Source organism: Dama dama, chromosome 19, assembly GCF_033118175.1.
Source record: "Dama dama isolate Ldn47 chromosome 19, ASM3311817v1, whole genome shotgun sequence".
NCBI classification, from domain to species: domain Eukaryota; kingdom Metazoa; phylum Chordata; class Mammalia; order Artiodactyla; family Cervidae; genus Dama; species Dama dama.
Genome location: NC_083699.1, coordinates 90,919,637 through 90,939,757, shown reverse-complemented (window position 1 = coordinate 90,939,757; position 20,121 = coordinate 90,919,637). Strand labels below are relative to the sequence as shown.

General features: G+C 33.7%; 1 protein-coding gene across 5 annotated transcripts in view; it reads left to right on the top strand.

Moving 5' to 3' along the window:
- The window catches only part of XRN1 (5'-3' exoribonuclease 1), a 109,808-nt gene that overhangs the window by 32,799 nt on the left and 56,888 nt on the right, over positions 1–20,121 (top strand). For all 5 annotated transcript variants that reach the window (XM_061167778.1, XM_061167774.1, XM_061167775.1 and 2 more), the window contains exons 14-22: positions 191–347; positions 1,893–2,012; positions 7,490–7,659; positions 8,672–8,792; positions 8,891–8,989; positions 12,888–12,991; positions 15,741–15,872; positions 18,086–18,248; positions 18,946–19,059. In XM_061167778.1, the coding sequence (XP_061023761.1) occupies positions 191–347; positions 1,893–2,012; positions 7,490–7,659; positions 8,672–8,792; positions 8,891–8,989; positions 12,888–12,991; positions 15,741–15,872; positions 18,086–18,248; positions 18,946–19,059 (1,180 nt within the window). The remainder of the gene's footprint in view (positions 1–190; positions 348–1,892; positions 2,013–7,489; positions 7,660–8,671; positions 8,793–8,890; positions 8,990–12,887; positions 12,992–15,740; positions 15,873–18,085; positions 18,249–18,945; positions 19,060–20,121) is intronic.

Genomic DNA, 20,121 nt, shown 5'->3' with positions numbered 1-20,121 from the left:
CTGATTTCTTATATTCATGTGGCAGAATTATGAGTGATTTTTTTCTTTAGAATTATTGCTGTTTGTGGACATGACTTGAACACACCCACAGAGGCACAGCTATTAAAATAGAATATTGAAAAGTATGTACTAACTATTGATCTGTTTCATAAAGTTTGCCAATTGTTTAGAGCTCAGTTTTGTCTTACAGGTTTTATCCGTACCATTATGCACCTTTCCTGTCTGATATCCGCAACATCAGTACACTCAAAATCCATTTTGAACTGGGAAAACCTTTTAAGCCATTTGAACAGCTGCTTGCTGTACTTCCAGCAGCTAGCAAAAATTTACTCCCTGCATGCTACCAGGTGGGTTTTAGAATTAAAATGTATTTGTGTTCTTTTTAATATTTAGGAGTTCCTCCTCCAAACCTAGAAACATCATACCCAAATTTCTTTAATAGCTAAATATATTTATTTTCAGTTTCAAATATAGTATTCCTTAAGTCTCTTGAAAAGTAATTCCTTGATTTAAAGTTAACTTTGTTTTAAAAATGCAAACACATTTCATAAACCGTTCAAAGCATGGCAGCTTTGTTTTCAGTATCTTTAAGCACATCTCCAGTTTGTCTCTGCACTGATGAAAGTAAATTGAGCTTGGCAAAATCTAAAGCCATCTACTCTGTCCAGATATTACAGATTTCGTTTCTGTTCTCTTTTACTCTTTACCTATTAGAATATGGATGATTCTAATAAGTTGTTTATCTCAACAAAATTGCTACTTCCATTTATATTTGGATTTTAAGAATTTCATTTATCAAATTATGGAATAAAAAACTTCTCTCTGATTAACGTACTTCCTATAACAGGAGAAAGCTGTTTCAGGGGTGATTGGGTCACCAAAATTACACTAAGCCTACTAAACTGATTTTGCGGGTAAACTTCAGTTTAGTTCTTCTAGAGCATCAGTCTGTTCTAATTCTGTGGTCTGGTGTCAGGAATTGAAATAGACACACATAAATATATACATACCACATACCTTCGCCGTTTGAACAGTGTCCAGCTTCCTTCTAAATCTTTCTGAAACTTAACCTGTCCTTCATCCTGGCCCATGGCCTTCCTTCCTTTAGTTTCTTTGATGCTTTTTTTCCTACCTTCAGTACATTAAGAATTGATATTTAACCACTCAGGACTAATATAGCCATGCAGATTTTTATAGCCACATATGTTTTGATTCTTCTGTACCCATGACATACTGACTATTTTATTTTGAATATTACCCTGAGAAATATGCTTTTATTTCTTTAAAATTTTTTATGTCATGATCTTCTATATTCATTTCCTAGAGGATATCTTTAGGTTTAGGTTTCTTTATCTACTTCTGTTATAAAATCTCTAATAAAAACATGTCTTATTGGGCTTTCTATCTTTGCTACTGGTGGTAAGGAGATTCTTGTATTTTTGGATTTCTTTTTCTTTTTAAATTATCTTAGATGACAGTTATATAACTTAATAAAATTAGTTGATTATGACATGAAAATAAATTGTCTAAGATTAAAAATGGAGTGTGTGAAATGAACTGAAATCTGAATGGAAAAACAATTTAGATGAGCCTTGTAGAGTGAAAAGACTATAGAAGATAGAAATGATAAAATTCAGAGTAAGGATAGTTTGGCTATATAGCTAGCTTAGTGGAATAAGAAAGTGATGAGTGGCAGTGAAATTAGAAGTCTCATATTTGAAAATCAAAATATAACAAGTATACTATAACATATCTAAGATGTGAAAACTTACTTTTGCCTTGCTTAGAAATTTTATACTGTAATAGGTAAACAAATATTATAAATATATTAACAAAAAGCTACATTGATATTAGTTCTTACATTTCTATTGCACTATTTTATGTTTTCACAGCATTTGATGACCAGTGACGACTCGCCAATTATAGAATATTATCCACCTGATTTTAAAACTGACCTAAATGGGAAACAACAGGAATGGGAAGCTGTGGTACTAATACCTTTTATTGATGAGGTCAGTACATGAAATGGTTATGTATACAGTTGTAGAGATTACTTCACATAAATGAGCAGTGGATTTTAATCACCATTTGTGTTAATGAGTTTTAACTATTCTCATCTTTGTTCTGTGCATCAAAACTTCTGTGTATGCTAATTATAAGGAAGCTGGCATTGCTTTACTAATATTAGACCAGGTAGGCTTCAGAACAGAGTATTACCAAAGATGAAAGACTTAAATAACACTATAAACCTACTTAACCTCATTAATATTTGTAGGACAGTATACCTAGCAACTAAGGAATACACATTTTTAAGTGAAAGACTGTTCACCAAGATTATTTGGTAAGGCATAAAAATATCTCAATAAATTTAAAAGGGTGAAATCATAAGGTGAATGTTCTCTGACCACATAGAATTAAGTTAAAAATCAGCAACAGATCTCTGAAAATGTATAAAACTTTTGAAATCAAATAACACACTTCTAAATAATCCATATATTAAAGAAACTTAAAGGAATATTTGAAATGTTTTATATGAATGATATGAGAACACATATCATAATCTGTGTGATAAAACTAAAGCAAGGCCTAAAAGGGAAACTTAAGGTTCTAGATGCTTATACTAAACAAGAAAATATTTTGAAGTAAATTAAACTTCCTACCATAAGAAGCTAGAAAAACAAGAGCAATTTATATCCAAACTAAGCAGAATGAAGAAAACAAAAAGACAGGAGCAGAAATCCATGGAAACTGAACAAACAATAGAGAAAAATCAATGAAACCAAAAGTTGATCCTCTTGAAAGATTAATAAAATTGATAAATCCTAGAAAGACATATCAAAAAAGGCTTAAAAAAAACTAGAGCACCAGGGGAGAACACATAAATTTAGAATGAAAGAAGAGGTGTCCTATAAATCCTATAGTTACGAAAAAAATCGATAAGGCGTATTGTGAACTATTTTATGCCAACAAATTTAACAACCCAAATAAAGTGAACACGGTTCTTTAAACACGATTCAACAAAACTGACAGGAAAAAAAAACATAAAAATCTACGTAATCCTATATCTTTTAAAGACATTTAGTTCATAATTTTAAATCGTCTCACAGAGAAAAATTCTAGGCTCAGATGTCTTGACTTGTGAATTCTGGTAAGCCTTCATGAAAGAAATAATATCAATTTTATACAAACTTTGAGAACATAGAAGAGAAATAATCACTTCCCAGTATATCATATTAGGCCAGCATAATAGTCAATGATACTACAAGAAAAGAAAATTACTTGATAATATCCCTCCTAAAGTAGATGCAAAACTTTTAACAAAGTCAAGCCAGATGGGATCCAGTAATATAGAAGGATAATACTCCTAACCAAATGAGATTTATTTTAGAAATGCAGTGTTGGTTTTCAATGTGATTTACCACATTTGAGTATTCAATGTCCAATTTTAATAGAAATGCTTAACTACTAGAAATAAGAGGAAACGTCCTCAACCAAATAAGTGAAGTTGCTCAGTCGTGTCTGACTCTTTGCGACCCCATGGACTGTAGCCTACCAGGCTCCTCCATCCATGGGATTTTCCAGGCAAGAGTACTGGAGTGGGTTGCCATTTCCTTCTCCAGGGAATCTTCCTGACCCGGGGATCAAATCCGGGTCTCCCTCATTGTAGGCAGATGTTTTTACTGTCTGAGCCACCAGGGAAGTCAAAACCGAATGCATGCTTTAAAAACCCATGGAGAGAGTAACCTGGTGGGCTACAGTCCATAGGGTCACAAAGAGTCGGACGCAACTGAAGTGATTTAGCACACACGTGTGCACTGCTAACAGTATACTTAGTAGTAAAGTTTTGAATGTTTTCTTTGTAAAATCAAGTTTAAGACAAGGATGTTCATTCTAATCAATTCTTTCTAATACTGTACTAGGAGTCCACTGTATTAAGTCAAGGGAAAGAAATAAAGTCATGTAGATTAGAAAGGAAGAAGAAAAATTGTTTTTATATGCACATAGCATTACTACAAAAATAGAAAATTCCAAGGAATCTTCAAAAAGATAGTATTAACAATAAGTAAATTTAACAAGGTCACAAACTATAAAATCTATACAAAATTCAATTATGTTTGTATATACTAGCAACAAAAAATTGGAAAATATAAATTTTTTAAATAAAAAGACTTTTACTTTCAGTAGCATTAAGAAATATAAAATTCACATTTATAAATTTAACAGCATGCACACTGAAAACTGCAAATAGTGTTGAGTTATGGAGACCTAAATAAATGGAAGAATATACCATGTTCAGGGAATAGAAGATTTAATATTGTTAAGACATAACCTCTTCCCATATTGATCTTTGGGCTCAACATAATCCCAGCAAAAATGCAGCAAATTTTTGTATAAAAATCAAAAGTCCAGTTTTAAAGTTTTGATGAAATTGCAAAGTATCTAGAGTAGCCAAAACAATCTGTAAGAAGAACAGTACTGAAAGACTTTCATTATCTGATTTCATGACTTACCATTAGGCTAAAGTAATCAAGGCAGTCTGTTTCCTGCATCATAATAGACATAGATCAGTGAAACAGAATAGAAGCCAAACAACCTACATCTATACTTGACCAGTGAATAAATTTTCATTTAAGACATCAGAGCTATTCAGTAGGTAAAGAAAAAGCTTTTTAACAATTGGTACTGAAACAGCTGGCTATATATTTTTGTAAAAACCTGTACATTATTGTCCAGAGCAAGTTATTTGTGATAACTCCAAACTGGAAAAAAAATTCGGATATCTTTCAATGAGTGAATGGATTTAAAAAAACCTGTAATACATTCATAAAATGGCATACTACTCAGCAATAAAAAGAACTATTTCTATAAACAACGGATGGGAAAAAGTTCATTTGACTGAAAAAGTCAATCTTAGAAGGTTCCATTTATGTAATATGTTTGAAATGATGAAATTATTATAATATAAAACAGGTCGTTGGGGGATAGGGTGTGACTCTAAAGGGATAAGGGCTTCCCTGGTGGCTCGGAGGTTAAAGCGTCTGCCTGCAATGCAGGAGACCTGAGTTCAATCCCTGGGTCGAGAAGATCCCCTGGAGGAGGAAATGGCAACCCACTCCGGTATTCTTGCCCGGAGAATCCAATGGATGGCGGAGCCTGGTGGGCTACGGTCCACGGGGTCGCAAAGAGTCGGACACGACTGAGCAATATATGGGTATGGGTATAAAGGGATAATGTGAAGGAGTTTCTTTACAGTGATGTGACAGTCCTGTATTCCAGTTTTAGAGGTGGTTACATGAAGCTTCCCTGGTGGCTCAGATGGTAAAGAATCCGCCTGCAATGCAGGAAACCTGGGTTCGATCCCTGAGTTGGAAAGATCCCCTGGAGGAGGGCATGGCAACCCACTCCAGTGTTCTTGCCTGAAGAATATCCTGTGGACATAGGAGCCTGGCAGGCTACAGTCCATAGGGGTCGCAAAGAATCGGACACCACTGAGCGACTGAGCGCACACATATGAATCTGCACTTTTGATAAGAATTCCATACTGCTGTACATACACAGTTCAGTTCAGTTCAGTTCAGTTGCTCAGTCGTCTCCGACTCTTTGTGACCCCATGAATCACAGCACGCCAGGCCTCCCTGTCCATTACCAACTCCCAGAGTTTACTCAAACTCATGTCCATCGAGTCGGAGATGCCATCCAGCCATCTCATCACAGTATTTACATATAAAAACTAGTGAAATCTGGAGCTTCCCTGGTGGCTCAGACAGTAAAGAATCCACCTGCAATGCAGGTGTCCTGGGTTTGATCCCTAGGTTGGGAAGATCCCCTGGAGGAAGGCATGGCAACCCACTCCAGTACTCTTGCCTGGAGAATCCCCATGGACAGAGGAACCTGGCAGGCTACAGTCTGTAGGGTCCCTAAGAGTCGGACACAACTGAGCAACTAAGCACATTGAAATCTTAATAAGTCTGTAGTGATGGTGTACCAGTGTCAATTTCCTGGTTTTGATAACGTACTGTGGCTGTGTGTAAGATGTTATCATTGGGTGAAAAGTACATGGGAACACACCATACTGATTTTGCAAATTCTTACAACTCTTCATGTTTTTGCTATTGTACACAATGCTATGATAAAAGTACTCATGTATTTATGTTTTCTTTTTGTTTGTTAATACATTCTTATGTATTGGTAGTTTTATTTTTATAAGGTAGAATCCCCAAAGCAGAAATGCTTGGTTAATGGGAGTGTATGGTTTTTGTTTTAATTAATTTTACCAGATTCTTTTTCAAAAAGACTGGTCTAATTCACACCATCAGTACTTGAGAGTACCTACTTCTCTGCTTTTCTAGTCCTGAATGTTACTGTTTAATTTTGACCAGTCTACTGATGATAAAGAATGCCATTTTATTATTATTCAAGTTTATTTTTATCTGATCCCTAATTTGATATATTTTTATGTGTGTTTGTCTTTTGCATTTTCCCTTTTATAAATTGTCTGTTTATATCCTTCCCCTCATTTTTTTTTTTTTTTTTAATTTTGAGCAGCTCTTTGTATGCTAGGAATATTTTTTCCCAGTGTGGCATTTGCTTGTTGATTTGTTCATGACCTCTTTTATCACATACATTTTCTTTTACTTAAAAATGTCTTTTTCCTTAAAGTGGCTAGGCTTTTTTCTGCCTTACTTAAGAATTTTTCACTACAAATTATCAATACTTTAAAAAAAATTATCAATACTTTTCTAGATTTTCTTCTAATACTTTGTTGTCTCATTACTACTTGTTTTGTATATAGTATGATATTGAAATATATGTGTGCTTTCTTTTCCAACTGGACAAAAACATTATTTTAAGTGTCTGGAATACTATGTTTGACATATATTTGGATTTGTTTTTTAACTATTTATTTTGTTCTTATGGTCTGTGGGTCTTTTGTGGTGTCCATACTTAAGTGTTTTGCTTATAGGTGATTTTATAAAAAGTGATAGGACCTCATTGGACAAGTTCTTGATAACTTTGCAGTTCAACCTTTATTCTTCCAGTATGAACACTAACATCATTTTTCCTTTGAAAAATATATTTTAAACCATTGTGATTTTCATTGGAATTGCATTAAATATAAAAAGATAATCATAAAGATGAACATTTCTATATTAATGCACATTTGCAATGTGAGAGATTAAGGAGCAGTGAATTATGATAAATTCATATTTAAATTTTGATTCTCTGCTGTTCTTAGCCACACTTTAGTGGCTGCTGTTGGAGTAATATTTTCAGAGGAATTTGTAGTGACAAGAAATATTCTATTGCCCTTAGAAACAAGAATAGCACATCAGTTTTTCATGTAATTAAGTTGAAAAGAATTCTGTTACTAAGATTTTTGCTTTTTAAGAGCACAAATAGTAAATTTGTTTTCTGAGGGAAAAGATTCATTCTATAAGATTACAGAATTTTTATGTTTTTGACCCCTCTCTTCAATATTTATATTCAGAAGCGATTGTTAGAAGCCATGGAGACATGTAACCACTCCCTCAAAAAAGAAGAGAGAAAAAGAAATCAACATAGTGAGTGCCTAATGTGCTGGTTTGACAGCAACACAGAGTTCACCTACCCCTCTCCATGGCCAGAAAAGTTTCCTCCCGTAGAGCGATGCTGTGCAAGGTAATGTTGTGTGGTAATTCTTCAAAAACAGAGAGTGCAGAAAAAATAATGTTAAAATTAACTTTTAAAAAGCTTTTGAATATCTATTTCGAAAATTAACAGATAATTTATGACATTTGTATGCAACTGATAATGAATTACATCCAGCTTTCCAAGGATCATAGCATCTCTGTCTGTCTCAGTTGTTTCTGTAGTTCTCTGCTTTGGTCCAATTCTGCTTCTCTGTTTCTGTCTTCTGTTAAAGTTGTTCCCTACCCTACTGCCCCTGGCATTCCCCACAGTGTCTATCTCTTCTCTTCCTCAAGAAATGTGTGAATTTTTGTTTTCATTGCCAGTGTCTGCTCCCAGCATTATTTGACATGCTATGACTTTACCTTTTACATTCCCTAACCACCCAACAGGAAAGAAGAAAAACAAGAAATAAAAGAGCTCCTCTGTTTTCTTGCCTCAAATCCATTTCAGTCCATTTCTTCTTTCTCTTCTTCATTAAAATGTTTTCCTTGTTTTTTCTCTTTTCTCATCTTCCCTGCAGTAATACACAGATGGAAGTTGAGTTGCAGATAAAGTAAACTTCTCTCCATTATGATTTTTCCTTTTCTTAAAGAGAAAGATGAAATAGACATTATAAAGTGTTTATTTTCCATTCTAGGTTTTGGAACATGGAGGATGTAGAGATTTGTAGTATGTGTTATATATTCCTTTAGTATAAAAATCATATATACATGTATAATTTATATATTTTATATGTATTATATATTTATGCATATATATATTATATGTATTTTTAAATAAATGGGAAAATTTCCACTCAGTATGTTACAGTCATGGTTGTGTCTGAAGTAGTAACAACGGAGAATCTGCTGCTGTATATTTTCTTTGTCTTAAAGGGCAAATTGTTATTCTCCTGTTTAAAAGCAAGGATAACTCTTGCAAAATACTGAAGGGATGCTGAAAACCTGTGATTGCTTGTAATGTATGAATTTTAAATCAAATACCTTTATTTATTTTCCAGGTATAAAATAATATCATTAGATGCTTGGCGTATAGATATAAGCAAGAACAAAATAACCAAGGTTGACCAGAAGGCATTATATTTCTGTGGATTTCCTACTTTGAAACACATCAAACACAAAGTCAGTGGCTGTTTAGTTCAGAATTTTTTTTACTTTATTGAAAGTGAAGTAACTATGGAAAAATAATTAAAAATTAAATTCTATGAATTCTTTTAAAGTTTTTTTTGAAGAAAAGTGGGGTTCAAGTATTCCAGCAAAGCAGTCGTGGAGAAAACATGATGTTGGAAATCTTAGTGAATGCTGAGTCAGATGAGCTTGTAAGTATTTTCTTTATTGTATATTATGCATAAAAGTGTTCTAGCTGCAACGTGTTTGCCAAAGTGATATAACATGTAGGACTCCAGAAATTCACAGGAAATAAGGATAGAGTAAAGAAACATTAATACAGATTAAAGGATATGTATAATTGTGACATAATGAGCAAAAAATTCTGGAGGAATTTTGAAAAGATGAGCTGTGTGAATTTAAGTTAAATACAGATCTATAGATGGGAATAGACTTAAGCAGGGTACTAATAGATTATCACAGAGGAAAAATGAGGGGAAAGGTATGCCAGTTGAAAAAAATAACATGAGTTGGAAATTATAGTCAAAAGTAAGTGTGGTATTAACACATTATCTTTTTAACCTTTTTGTATATCTGAAATTTTTAATACTTTTTCTTTTTTTAGAGTAAATGTGATGTATTTGAGGAGAAGGAATAGATAAACCTGACTGAAGCAGAGGACTTGTGTTGGGAAATAGTAGAAGAGAAGGTTGAAAAAACAGATTGAGGCCAGATTATGGAGGACCTTGAATACCAGGCTAAGGAGTTTGGACTTATTTTTTCGTGACTGTTATCTTGAAATTGATATTTTCATAAAAATTAATTTGGTAGCAGCATAATAGACTAAATTGCATAAAAGAGAAATGGAAGAAAATGGAAAAGCCTGTAAGTTGAGGTTGTGGTTATAGAAGCCTTAGATAATAAAGACATAAACTATGAAAGTGGTAATAGATCTAGATGAACAAGACTAAATTCACAAGTTCTGTCATTTGTTCAAAAATAGGGGATGCAAAGAAAAAGAAAATATTAAATATGACTGACTCTAAATATCAGACTAATCAATTGAAAAATAGTTAAACTGTTTATTGGAATAAAGAGGTTAAAATGGGAGAGGCACTTGTTTGAGGGGATAAATGATCAGTAATAGAATTTTAAGTTGGTCCTAGAACATTTATCTGGAGCTGCCCTGTCAGCCTTTCTTAGCAGGGTTCCACAAGAGATTTAAGCCCTAATGCCCTAAGTCATCCATTTGCTTATAAAAATTTAATTAGTTTTTATGCATTTGGAATAGTACTAGTTAAGTATCATCCTTAGGAGAATTGATAAAATCCCTAGTCAGATTGTTTTTTGTGTTCTGTGGTTCAGATGAAAAAGTTCAGTCAAGAAAGATGATTATACACAGTTGAATACATAGAGCTAAGGCTTGGAGGGCAATAGGGATATGCAGGTCATGAGCAGGGAAGTGATGGCTGGGGCCTTGGGGCTGACTTCCCTAATAAAAGGGAATTCTGAGGATTCAAGGCCTCATTGTAAAGAAATACAGATATAAAGGGTGGAAAAGGAGCCAGTAAAAGTGACAGTGCTCAGAGAAGAAAGAGAATGATTCCCAAGTTAAGTAGTATCACAAAAGCATGAGTAGATGGTACATGCAGTTCAAGAAGAGTGAAAACTAGGTCTGTGAATTAGACCTAGTGAATTAAACTAGGTCCTTTGGTCACCATTATTGGACTTTGAGAATTCCATTCCAGTAGGTTGTTGGAGGCAGAAGTCCAGTTCCTGAGTACTAGTCTGCAGCTAGTTAGATGGAAAGCAAAGGAAGCAGATCTTAAGCCCTTAGTTCAGAAGTTTCTCATTGAAAAGGCTGGAAACAGCTGTAGGTAAAGAAGAGGCAGCTTGTTAAGCAAAGCAGAACAGTAGAGCTTGTTAAGCAGAACAGTAGAGCTGAAGAACAACGGAGGTCTTAAAGTCACCGGGGAGGGAAGGGATGTGAGGAAATAAGGGATTTCCTGTAGGGCTTAAGTGAAAGGATTAATCTGGGCAAGTAGGATAACTTTTCCTCCACATGAAGGAAGTGTGGGAGAATGAAATTAGATATATAGAAAGGAAAAGTACAAGGGCGCCTAGTTCTAATAATGTTGAAATTTGTTTTATCAGAATAGTCATTCTTTTATATGTTCACAGTAAGAAATGTCTACATATAATAAAATAAAATTATCTCCCAAAGTCTAAAAATAGTCATCTCTAATTATTAAAGAAATATTTGCTTATAATGATCAAGCGTAATAAAAAGGGGATTAAAATTTATATTTCAACTTCAGTTTCTACTACAAAGTTGTTGTTGTCTAACCAATAGTAGTAATGTTTCCTTTTAAGAATTTTTATTTAAGATATTTTTCATACAGAATATTTATACAGTAACCAGTTGATATCCATGGAGCATTGGTTCCAGGACTCTCAATTGATCCTAAAATCCAGTGGATGCTCAAGTATCTTATATAAAATGGTGTTGCAGCTTCCTTGGTAAAGAATCCGTTAGCCAATGCAGGAGAAAGTGGGTTCAGTCCCTGATACGAGAAGATTCCACATGCCTGCGGAACAGCTACATCCATGTGACGCCCCCCCCCCCCCAAAAAAAGCTATCACGTTTGCATATGACCTACATATATCCTTCCTTACACTTTAAATCATCTTTGTTGCTTATAATACCTAGTACAATATAAATAATTATAAATGCAATTTGTATGCTATGTAAGTAGTTGCCAACATTTGGCAGATTCAAGTTTTGCTTTTTGAAACTTTCTGAAGTTGTTTTTTTTCCCCAAAGTATTCTCCATCAGATGTTGGTTGAGTCTGCAGATGTGGAACCCATGGATACAAAAGGCTGACTGTACAGCATTTTATAGTTTACAAAGGTTTTTGTGTATATTATTTTATCCTTAAATGAATATTGTGAGATAGATGTTACAGCTTCTCACAAAAGAAAACTGAGACTCGGTGGGATTAAAGGATTTGCTTAACACTCTATAGCTGAAAAGAACTAGAACCCAATTTTGAACCCGTGGTTTCTAACTTGAGATAAGTCTAGTGTTCTTATTTAATCATACCAATCACAAATGAAATCACATTTCTTAGATTCTTTTTATGCTCTCTGATATGAGATTATGAATAATAGCTCTTTTCTAGACATCGGTGCTGTTCTTTTCACTTTTTTCAGTTCCCATGAGAAAAATAAACAGATAATCATGAGAATAATAGAATCATAGAATTTTACTACTGGATGGAATTTTGTAAAGCAACTAATCCAGCTCATTAGTTTTACAAATTAAAAAAAATTAAATTAAGGAGATTGAAAAGCAGACATTGGCTCAGCTAGTTAGAAGCAGAACTAAAAACCTGAGTTTCTTGGTGACAATATTTCTATTAATGTTGGCTATATCATGAGCAGTAATACTCACATTATAGGTTAGTGTTCTTTTGTTTGAAGTTACTGAAATCTGTTTTCTCACCAAGTAAAAAAATCAGTGGGCTACACATCACTAATAACTGCCAATGCCATTGAAGAAATGAGGAGGCAAGCTTCCTAGTGTGATGTTTATGCTGTTGAAAAGTGCTTAAGTTGGTCATAGTTCCCGTCTAATAAGAGATTGGCAGAGGGGAAGGTTATATTGGTAAACTTCCACAGATTCATAATAAATTATAAAGAGTAAAAAAAGGCAGATAGGTAAAAACAACTTAAAACTATTTTTTGAAAAAAGGAAAGGGGAAAAAAACCAAAAATCTAAAGGAACAGAAATCCTTGAAAATGTACTAGAAAGAAAAAAAAAAAAGAGTAGTTAGCTTAAATAAAGGCACATCTTAAAGAAGAGAAATTTAAAAAACAAAATTTGACTGGATAGAATAATTAACTTGAAATAAAGCTGTGAAGAGCAGTTACTAGCAGGGAATAATTGGCTCGAGCGATCAAATATTTTTATATTACTAAGGTGGGGTTTTGTAGATTTTAAGTACACAGTTATAAACACAAACCAGTTTTTAATTATTTAATTTTGCCTCTGTAAAATTTTCTCTTGGACCTAAAACAATAATGAACTTTTCTGCTTTTACTTTAAGAGTGTAGAAAATATAGCTTCGTCAGTGCTTGGGAAGTCTGTCTTTGTTAATTGGCCTCATCTTGAAGAAGCTAGAGTTGTCGGTGTATCAGATGGAGAAACTAAGTAAGATTTTATTTGTAATTTGAAAGTGTGTGTATGCTTTGCTGTTTGATGGCTTTTATTCATACATTTTGGAGAAGGAAATGGCAACCCACTCCAGTATTCTTGCCTAGAGAATCCTGTGGACAGAGGAGCCTGTTGGGCTGTTGTCCATAGGGTCGCACAGAGTCGGACACAACTAAAGCGACTTAGCATGCATGCATGCATGCCTTGGAGAAGGAAATGGCAGCCCACTCCATTATTCTTGCCTGGAGAATCCCATTGACAGAGGAGCCTGGTGGGCTGGGCTGCCGTCTATGGGGTCACACAGAGTCAGACACAACTGAAGCGACTTAGCAGCAGCAGCAGCATTCATACATTTTAACTGATACAATATGTGTAAAATATTTACGCTCTATAGTGGAAATGGAAGTTCTCTAATCACACCCTTCAAGTTCAACCACTGCTGACAGTTTATTGTACATCCCTTGAGATGCATATATTTTAGATGCATATATTATTTTTACCCTTTTGCCTTCTTTTCCTTTTAATAGCTTGAAAGTTCCATAGCCTAATTCTTTCCTACCAGTTGTCATTGTTAGCAAATATATTTATTTCTGACAAGACTGAATATCAAAAAAGGTAAAGGTAACTTTACCTTTTCCATACCCTTCCCAGGTTTCATTTAAATAATATGTAATTTTTAAAATACATATCTTCTATTCTAAAGATAATTTCTTAACACTTTATTAAATTTCACAATTATTTTATCAGTGAGTATTTAGCCAATCTATTCTTTGACATCTTTTATGTTTATTTCATGTAAACTTGGCCTGACATCTTGTTCTTTTATTTTTCATGTCTAAAACTTCCTAAAGTAATTTTTTTTCCAGAGAAAACGTAAGGATGTTAATGCTTTCTGAATTATTACTTATCCAAAAGATTTTTTGTGTTGTTTTTCCCCCACATAGGTTTAGAATTAGAAGCCTAATCTTTTTCCTCAGATCTCTGCAAACATATCTCAGTTTGTCTTGTCATTTAATTTTGTTGGTGAGAAGTCAGTGCTAATATGAATCTTGAGGATTCTTTTTTAATCACCAGAATTCACTTCCCCTGCCTTTTTGTTGAAGTTTAGTTTTTTATTAGTTGTTTTTTTTTTTTTTAATGGATCATGCTTTTGCATCTAAGCACTCTTCACCTAACCCTAAGTCCCAAAGATTACCTTGAAATTTTTTTATAGTTTTTCCTCCTTTTGCACTTAAATCCATGATCTATTTTGCATCAATTTTTATATAAGGTATAAGGTCAAGTTTCATATATTTACCTATGAATATTGAATTGCTTGCTCTAGCACTGTTTGTTGAAAAAGCTCTCCTTCCTCCATTAGATTGCTTTTACATCTTTGTCAAAAATAAGTTGAGCATATTTGTATGGATCTGCATTGTGGGTTTTCCGTTTTGTTCCATTTGTCTCTGTGTCTGTTTTTTATGCCAGCACCACGTTGTGTTGTTACTGTAGCTGTGTAGTGAGTCTTAACCTTAGGTAGAGGATTCCTTCCACCATTTTTTTACTTTTCAAAATTATTTAAGATATTTTTGGTCCTTTGCCTTTCCATATGTATTTTAGAATTTTTTTAATATCTATAAAAAAATCTTTGAGAGATTTTGATAGGAATTGTATTAAACTTATAATTTAGGGAGATTTGACATCTTTGTTGAATTTTCTGATCTGAATGAATCTCCTTTTATCGCTCCATTTATTTTAATCTTTGATTTCTTTTATCGCTATTTTGTTTTTTCAGCATACTGAACCTGTACATATTTTGTTAGATTTATACCTACATAAGTATTTAAAATTTTTGAAGCAACTAAATGGTATTGGGCTTCCCAGATGGATCAGTGATAAAGAATGCGCCTAAAGTGCAGGAGATGTAGGTTCAATTCCTGGGTCAGGCCAATCCCCTTGAGAAGGGAATGGCTACCCATTCCAGTATTCTTGCCTGGAGAGTTCCATGGACAGAGGAGCCTGGCAGGCTGCCGTCTATGAGGTCGCAAAAGGGTCGGACATGACTTAGCGACTAAACAACCACAACAATAGATGGTATTATATTTTAAGGTTCCATTTCCCCTGCTAGTATACAGAAATGTAATTGATCCTGTATATTAATTTTATATCCTAAGACCTAGCTAAACTTACTTCCCTGCCTTTTTTTCTTAGAGTTCAGGTCAGTTATTTTGTAGAATTCTGAATTTACGTAGTTGTTTCCTATTAGTGTCATTTAAATTGGTCCTCCATCCCCCGTATTTCCTGTAAACTGGGAGTTAGGTATGGTGGCTTGATTAGGATCAAGTTAAACTTTTTTTTCGCAAAAATATTGTATTGAATTTGAGAGTATTAATTCTTTAAAAAATTGTATTTTATTATGTATTTTAATTTCTTAAAGAGAAAGAATACTATTTGTTTTTAAATTTTGATTAAAATTTTTTTTTTTTTTTATTAGTTGGAGCCCAATCACTTCACAACATTTCAGTGGGTTTTGTCATACATTGATATGAATCAGCCATGGATTTACACGTATTCCCCATCCCAATTGATTAAAATATTTTACAAGTCCTTGTTCTGAAATTCCTTTTGCAGTTTTAAAAAAGGAGGCTTTTTTTTTTCTTTCTATTATACCATGTAGAAATCTTTTCACTTTGAAGACTCACACTACTGTAACTCTATGTTAAACCACAAATTTGGGGGTAATTTAATTTTTATTTTAATTTTCAAGGTTTTACTTGGAAGAACCTCCAGGAACACAGAAGCTTTATTTGGGAAGAACTGCACCACCATCTAAAGTGGTCCATCTCGGAGACAAAGAACAATGTAATTGGACAAAAGAAGTACAAGGAATTTCAGAATAGTGAGTATTATAAATAGTATTTAATGTCATTGAACTAGAATGTGGTGGTCTAATGTACTTATTCTTTAACTGATTTTTCACTTAACACTGTGGTTACTCTGAATACTGAGTGCATCTTCATTTTATATATTAAAAAAGTAATGAGTTCTAATTTAAAATAATATCTAATTAGCAGCAGTTAGAACCTTGTCCAGTTTGTCAGTAAAATACTTCACGATGTACCAAAAAATAAAGGAAGGAAGGAAGGAAAGACATAGTCACTTACCCTAGGAATACACAGTTAATAAGTTGCCTGAATTTGAGCATTAATTTAACTAACCATAAGGTCATAAATTTCTTGCCCACATGTAAGTAATAAGAATAAGATGGAATACTCTCCTTTGTTTTTCACCCTTCCCTCTTCCCTACTCTTCTGTCTTCCATATATCCAAACCCTTTATGCCCCTGAATTCAGAAATGTAAGTTCTGTACCAACTAAGTAATGAAGAAGCTAACCCTGAATTTTCAGGATGCTTTGTGTCCCATGAGCCTACTTTAATAGTACCTCTCTTTTTTCATCCAAACACTGGAATTCCCTAAATCAAGATAGAGTAATAGAAACTGGCAGTGGCACATAAAGTGTTGTTATAAATGTATATCCATCAGTCCTCCTGTTTAAGCTGTAATAGCATCTACTGATAAATGAGAACTCAAGAAGATATCTCTTCTGTAATTTAAGAGCTAATACCAGGCCACAATATCCTTATTCTAAAAATATTAAACAGGAAAAATTTTAAATGACCATGAAGAGCTATCCAGCATAAAAGGAGATAAACATAGCTGTTAGAGGGAAAAGTAGAGCATTTTTTGCCTCCCAGTAGTATAAGTTAGATACCCTTGTCATAGCTCACATTATTCTGAATTATCTTTTATAGCACATAAATAGAATCATATTAATAGATTTATGAGTGTGATTACTCTAATGATTCTTTTCATGGATAGTATGCTCCATAAGGATAGGGAACACATCTGGTTTTTTCACCATAATTTAAATTTTGCTATAGAAAATATATATAGTAATGTTATTAAACCATGTACTATGTAGGTAACTATAATACATATTATATAATACATATGTTTAAGTATAAGCATGTATACAAAAGTTAAAACTGTGATTTTCATAATTAGTTCAGTAGGTCTTCTAAGTATAAATATGGGCATACTGAAGACTGAATCAGTGAGCTAAAAGATCAAGCTGAGAAAGGATCAGCAAACTTTTTCTGTAAAGGCTGGAGAGTAAATACTTTAGACTTTGTGGATTTTATGGTTTTTGTTACAACTACTCAACTCTGTTGTTGTATCACAAAAGCAACCATTGACATTAAATAAATAAATGAATAAAATTTATTTATAACAACAGGAAGCAGTCTGAATTTGGCCCATGGCCATAGCTTGCCAACCCCTGGTTTAGACTGAAAAGACCCACTGAATGCCTCTCCCAGTCAGTCTCTATTTCCTGTCTTTTTGGATTCACCTGTTCTGGATATTTCATATAAATGGAATCACATAATATGTGACCTTGTCTATCTGGCTGATTTCACATAGCATGTTTAAGGGGTTCATACACATTGTAGTATATATCAGTACTTACTTCTTTTTATGGCCAAATATTTCATTTTATGTATGTGTCACCTTTTGTTTATGCGTTCATCTGTTGGTGGACATATGGTTTCTTTCCACCCTTTTGCTATTGTGAATAGCGCTGCTATGAGCATTGGCCTATAAATATTTAGAACTGTTTCCAGTTCTTTGGTTATATACCTAGAGGTGAAATTGCTGGGCTGTTTAGCAGTTCTGTGTTTAACTTTCTGAGGAACTGTCAAAACTGTTTTCCACAGTGGCTGCACCATTTTACACTCCCATCAGCAGTGTACAAGTGTTTCAGTTTACAAGTTTCTCCATATCCTTTCCACCATTCTTGTTTTTGCTGCTTTTTGTTTGAGCCAGCCGAGTGGGTATAAAACGTGGGAGTTTCTTATAACTCTCTGAGTTCTTATTTAATCTTACAGACTTTGGGAAGGGTAGCCACAGAATAGTGTAAAAAGTCTTATTAGGTACTCAGAACTACTAGCACATTTATTTATGCATTTGATTATGAGTTGGTGGTTTGATGTTGACTATCATAGAATGTATACACACTCATACACAACTTTATTTTTTATTTCTTCTTTGAGCTACCTGAGAAGAAAAGGAATAATAATAAATGAAACATCTGCAGTTGTATATGGTCAGTTACTCACAGGTCGTAAATATCAAATAAATCAAAATGGAGAAGTCCGTCTAGAGAAACAGTGGTCAAAACAAGTTCTTCCATTTGTTTATCAAACCATTGTCAAAGTAAGTCTCCATCAGGTCTCCATCCTATCTTAATGTACACTGTTGTACACTGTATAAAGAAAAGACTAAATCATATTAATATGCAGCAATATATAATTGATATTGTTATTTAATGTAATTTGCAAGATACTATGGTCTTTAAAAGGATTATAACATGCTCAGGTACTCATTCTGGGTATGTCTAGGAAACTTGTCTTTTGTATTTATTTATTTTTATCCTCAAAAAAAAATCTTGCTTTAAATAAATTAATACATTTATTGCTATTGTGTTTGTGATCTTAGATGTTGTGAGGGGGCCAAGTTTTCTAAAAGCATGTAGCGATAATGTAATTTGGGGGAAATAGTGTAGCATAGTGAGTAAGAGCACCGACTGAGTTTCTTTCTTAGCTGTATAAGCTAAGACAAGATCACCTCTTCCCATTCTTTAGTTTCCTCATCTATAACGTGGGTCTAGTAATGGTCTTTGCTACAGAGGGTTGTCTTGAGGATGAAGTGAGCTAATAAATGTGTGAAGTACCTAGAAGAGTGGCTGGCATATAAGGAGATAAAATTTCATTTCTAGTATTGTTATGTAGAAAATCTTTACATTTGACATTTGTAGACCACATAGTCATAATCTCATAGGACAAAAATCTTGATATGCAATCTACAGAAATTTTGACCATGATGACTCACTTTTATATTTCATTCTACATAGGACATCCGAGCTTTTGATTCCCGTTTCTCCAGTATAAAAACATTGGATGACTTGTTTCCTCCTAGAAGTATGGTCTTTATGCTGGGAACACCCTACTATGGATGTGCTGGAGAGGTTAGTTTCTGTTATTATTACTAATTAAAATTCTTCCTGGTTTCAAGTTCATACAATTATTTAACTTCTCTTCATTTAGATGTAAAGTGAAAATGTAATACTGAAGGGGAAAAATAAGAACAAATTTATTCATCTAATTTATAAGCACAGTATTTGGCTATATATTTTTAGTGTTGAGCACATTGAGATCAGGAGGTGATGGAAAAAGAATTCAGATTCTGATCTCTATTTTTGTAGATTTATTTATTGTGGTAGTATCCATGAGGCAGTTCTGAAATTATTTTAGATGTATTATTGTGTATTTTAGATGTAAATTATGATGAATTTATATACGTGTTGATGTTTTGGGGAACTCCACCTCTCACATGAGAAGAGGTACATGCATGTACAGAACAGGAGAATGCAAGGAAGAACGTGTGAGGAAAGATTAAAATTGGAGGTAGTAATGTGAACTCATGATTACTAAAATACCTTTAAAGGTTTATAGATATGTATATCGGCACGTGTGTGTATATATCTGTGTGTGTATATTTGTAGATGTATAAATGTATATGTCTCCACACATAGATATATTTTCTGGCTGTATTTGCTTTAAGAATTGGAGCAAAGACACCGTGGTACCATGTAACATGTTGATCTTGATCTCTAACACCATATCCCAATAAAAGGAATGAGGCTTCTCAAAGAAAAGGCTGAATACAGGGCTGGGGCAGAATAAGTTCAAGATGAGCCTAGAACCTCTAGTTATGTGGGAAAGTAAGAAAGTATTCACAAGAATGATGTGACCATATCACAGAAACACAGGAACCAGGTTGAAGAGCTTCCAACTTGCCAAATGTGGGACTGTTTAAGTACTAATCGAGTACATGTTAATTATAAAACATTAGGAATGCATGATTCCATAATGATAAGAAATAGATAAATGAGGAGGGGAAGAGCTTTTGCTTCTAGTATAATTTCAAGGGTAATTGTGGAGGGAGTGAGGGAGTTGGAAAACCACCGTTTAATATGCATTGTGATTCAGGTTAGATCAGGCAACAGTCATTGGAAGATAAATCTAAG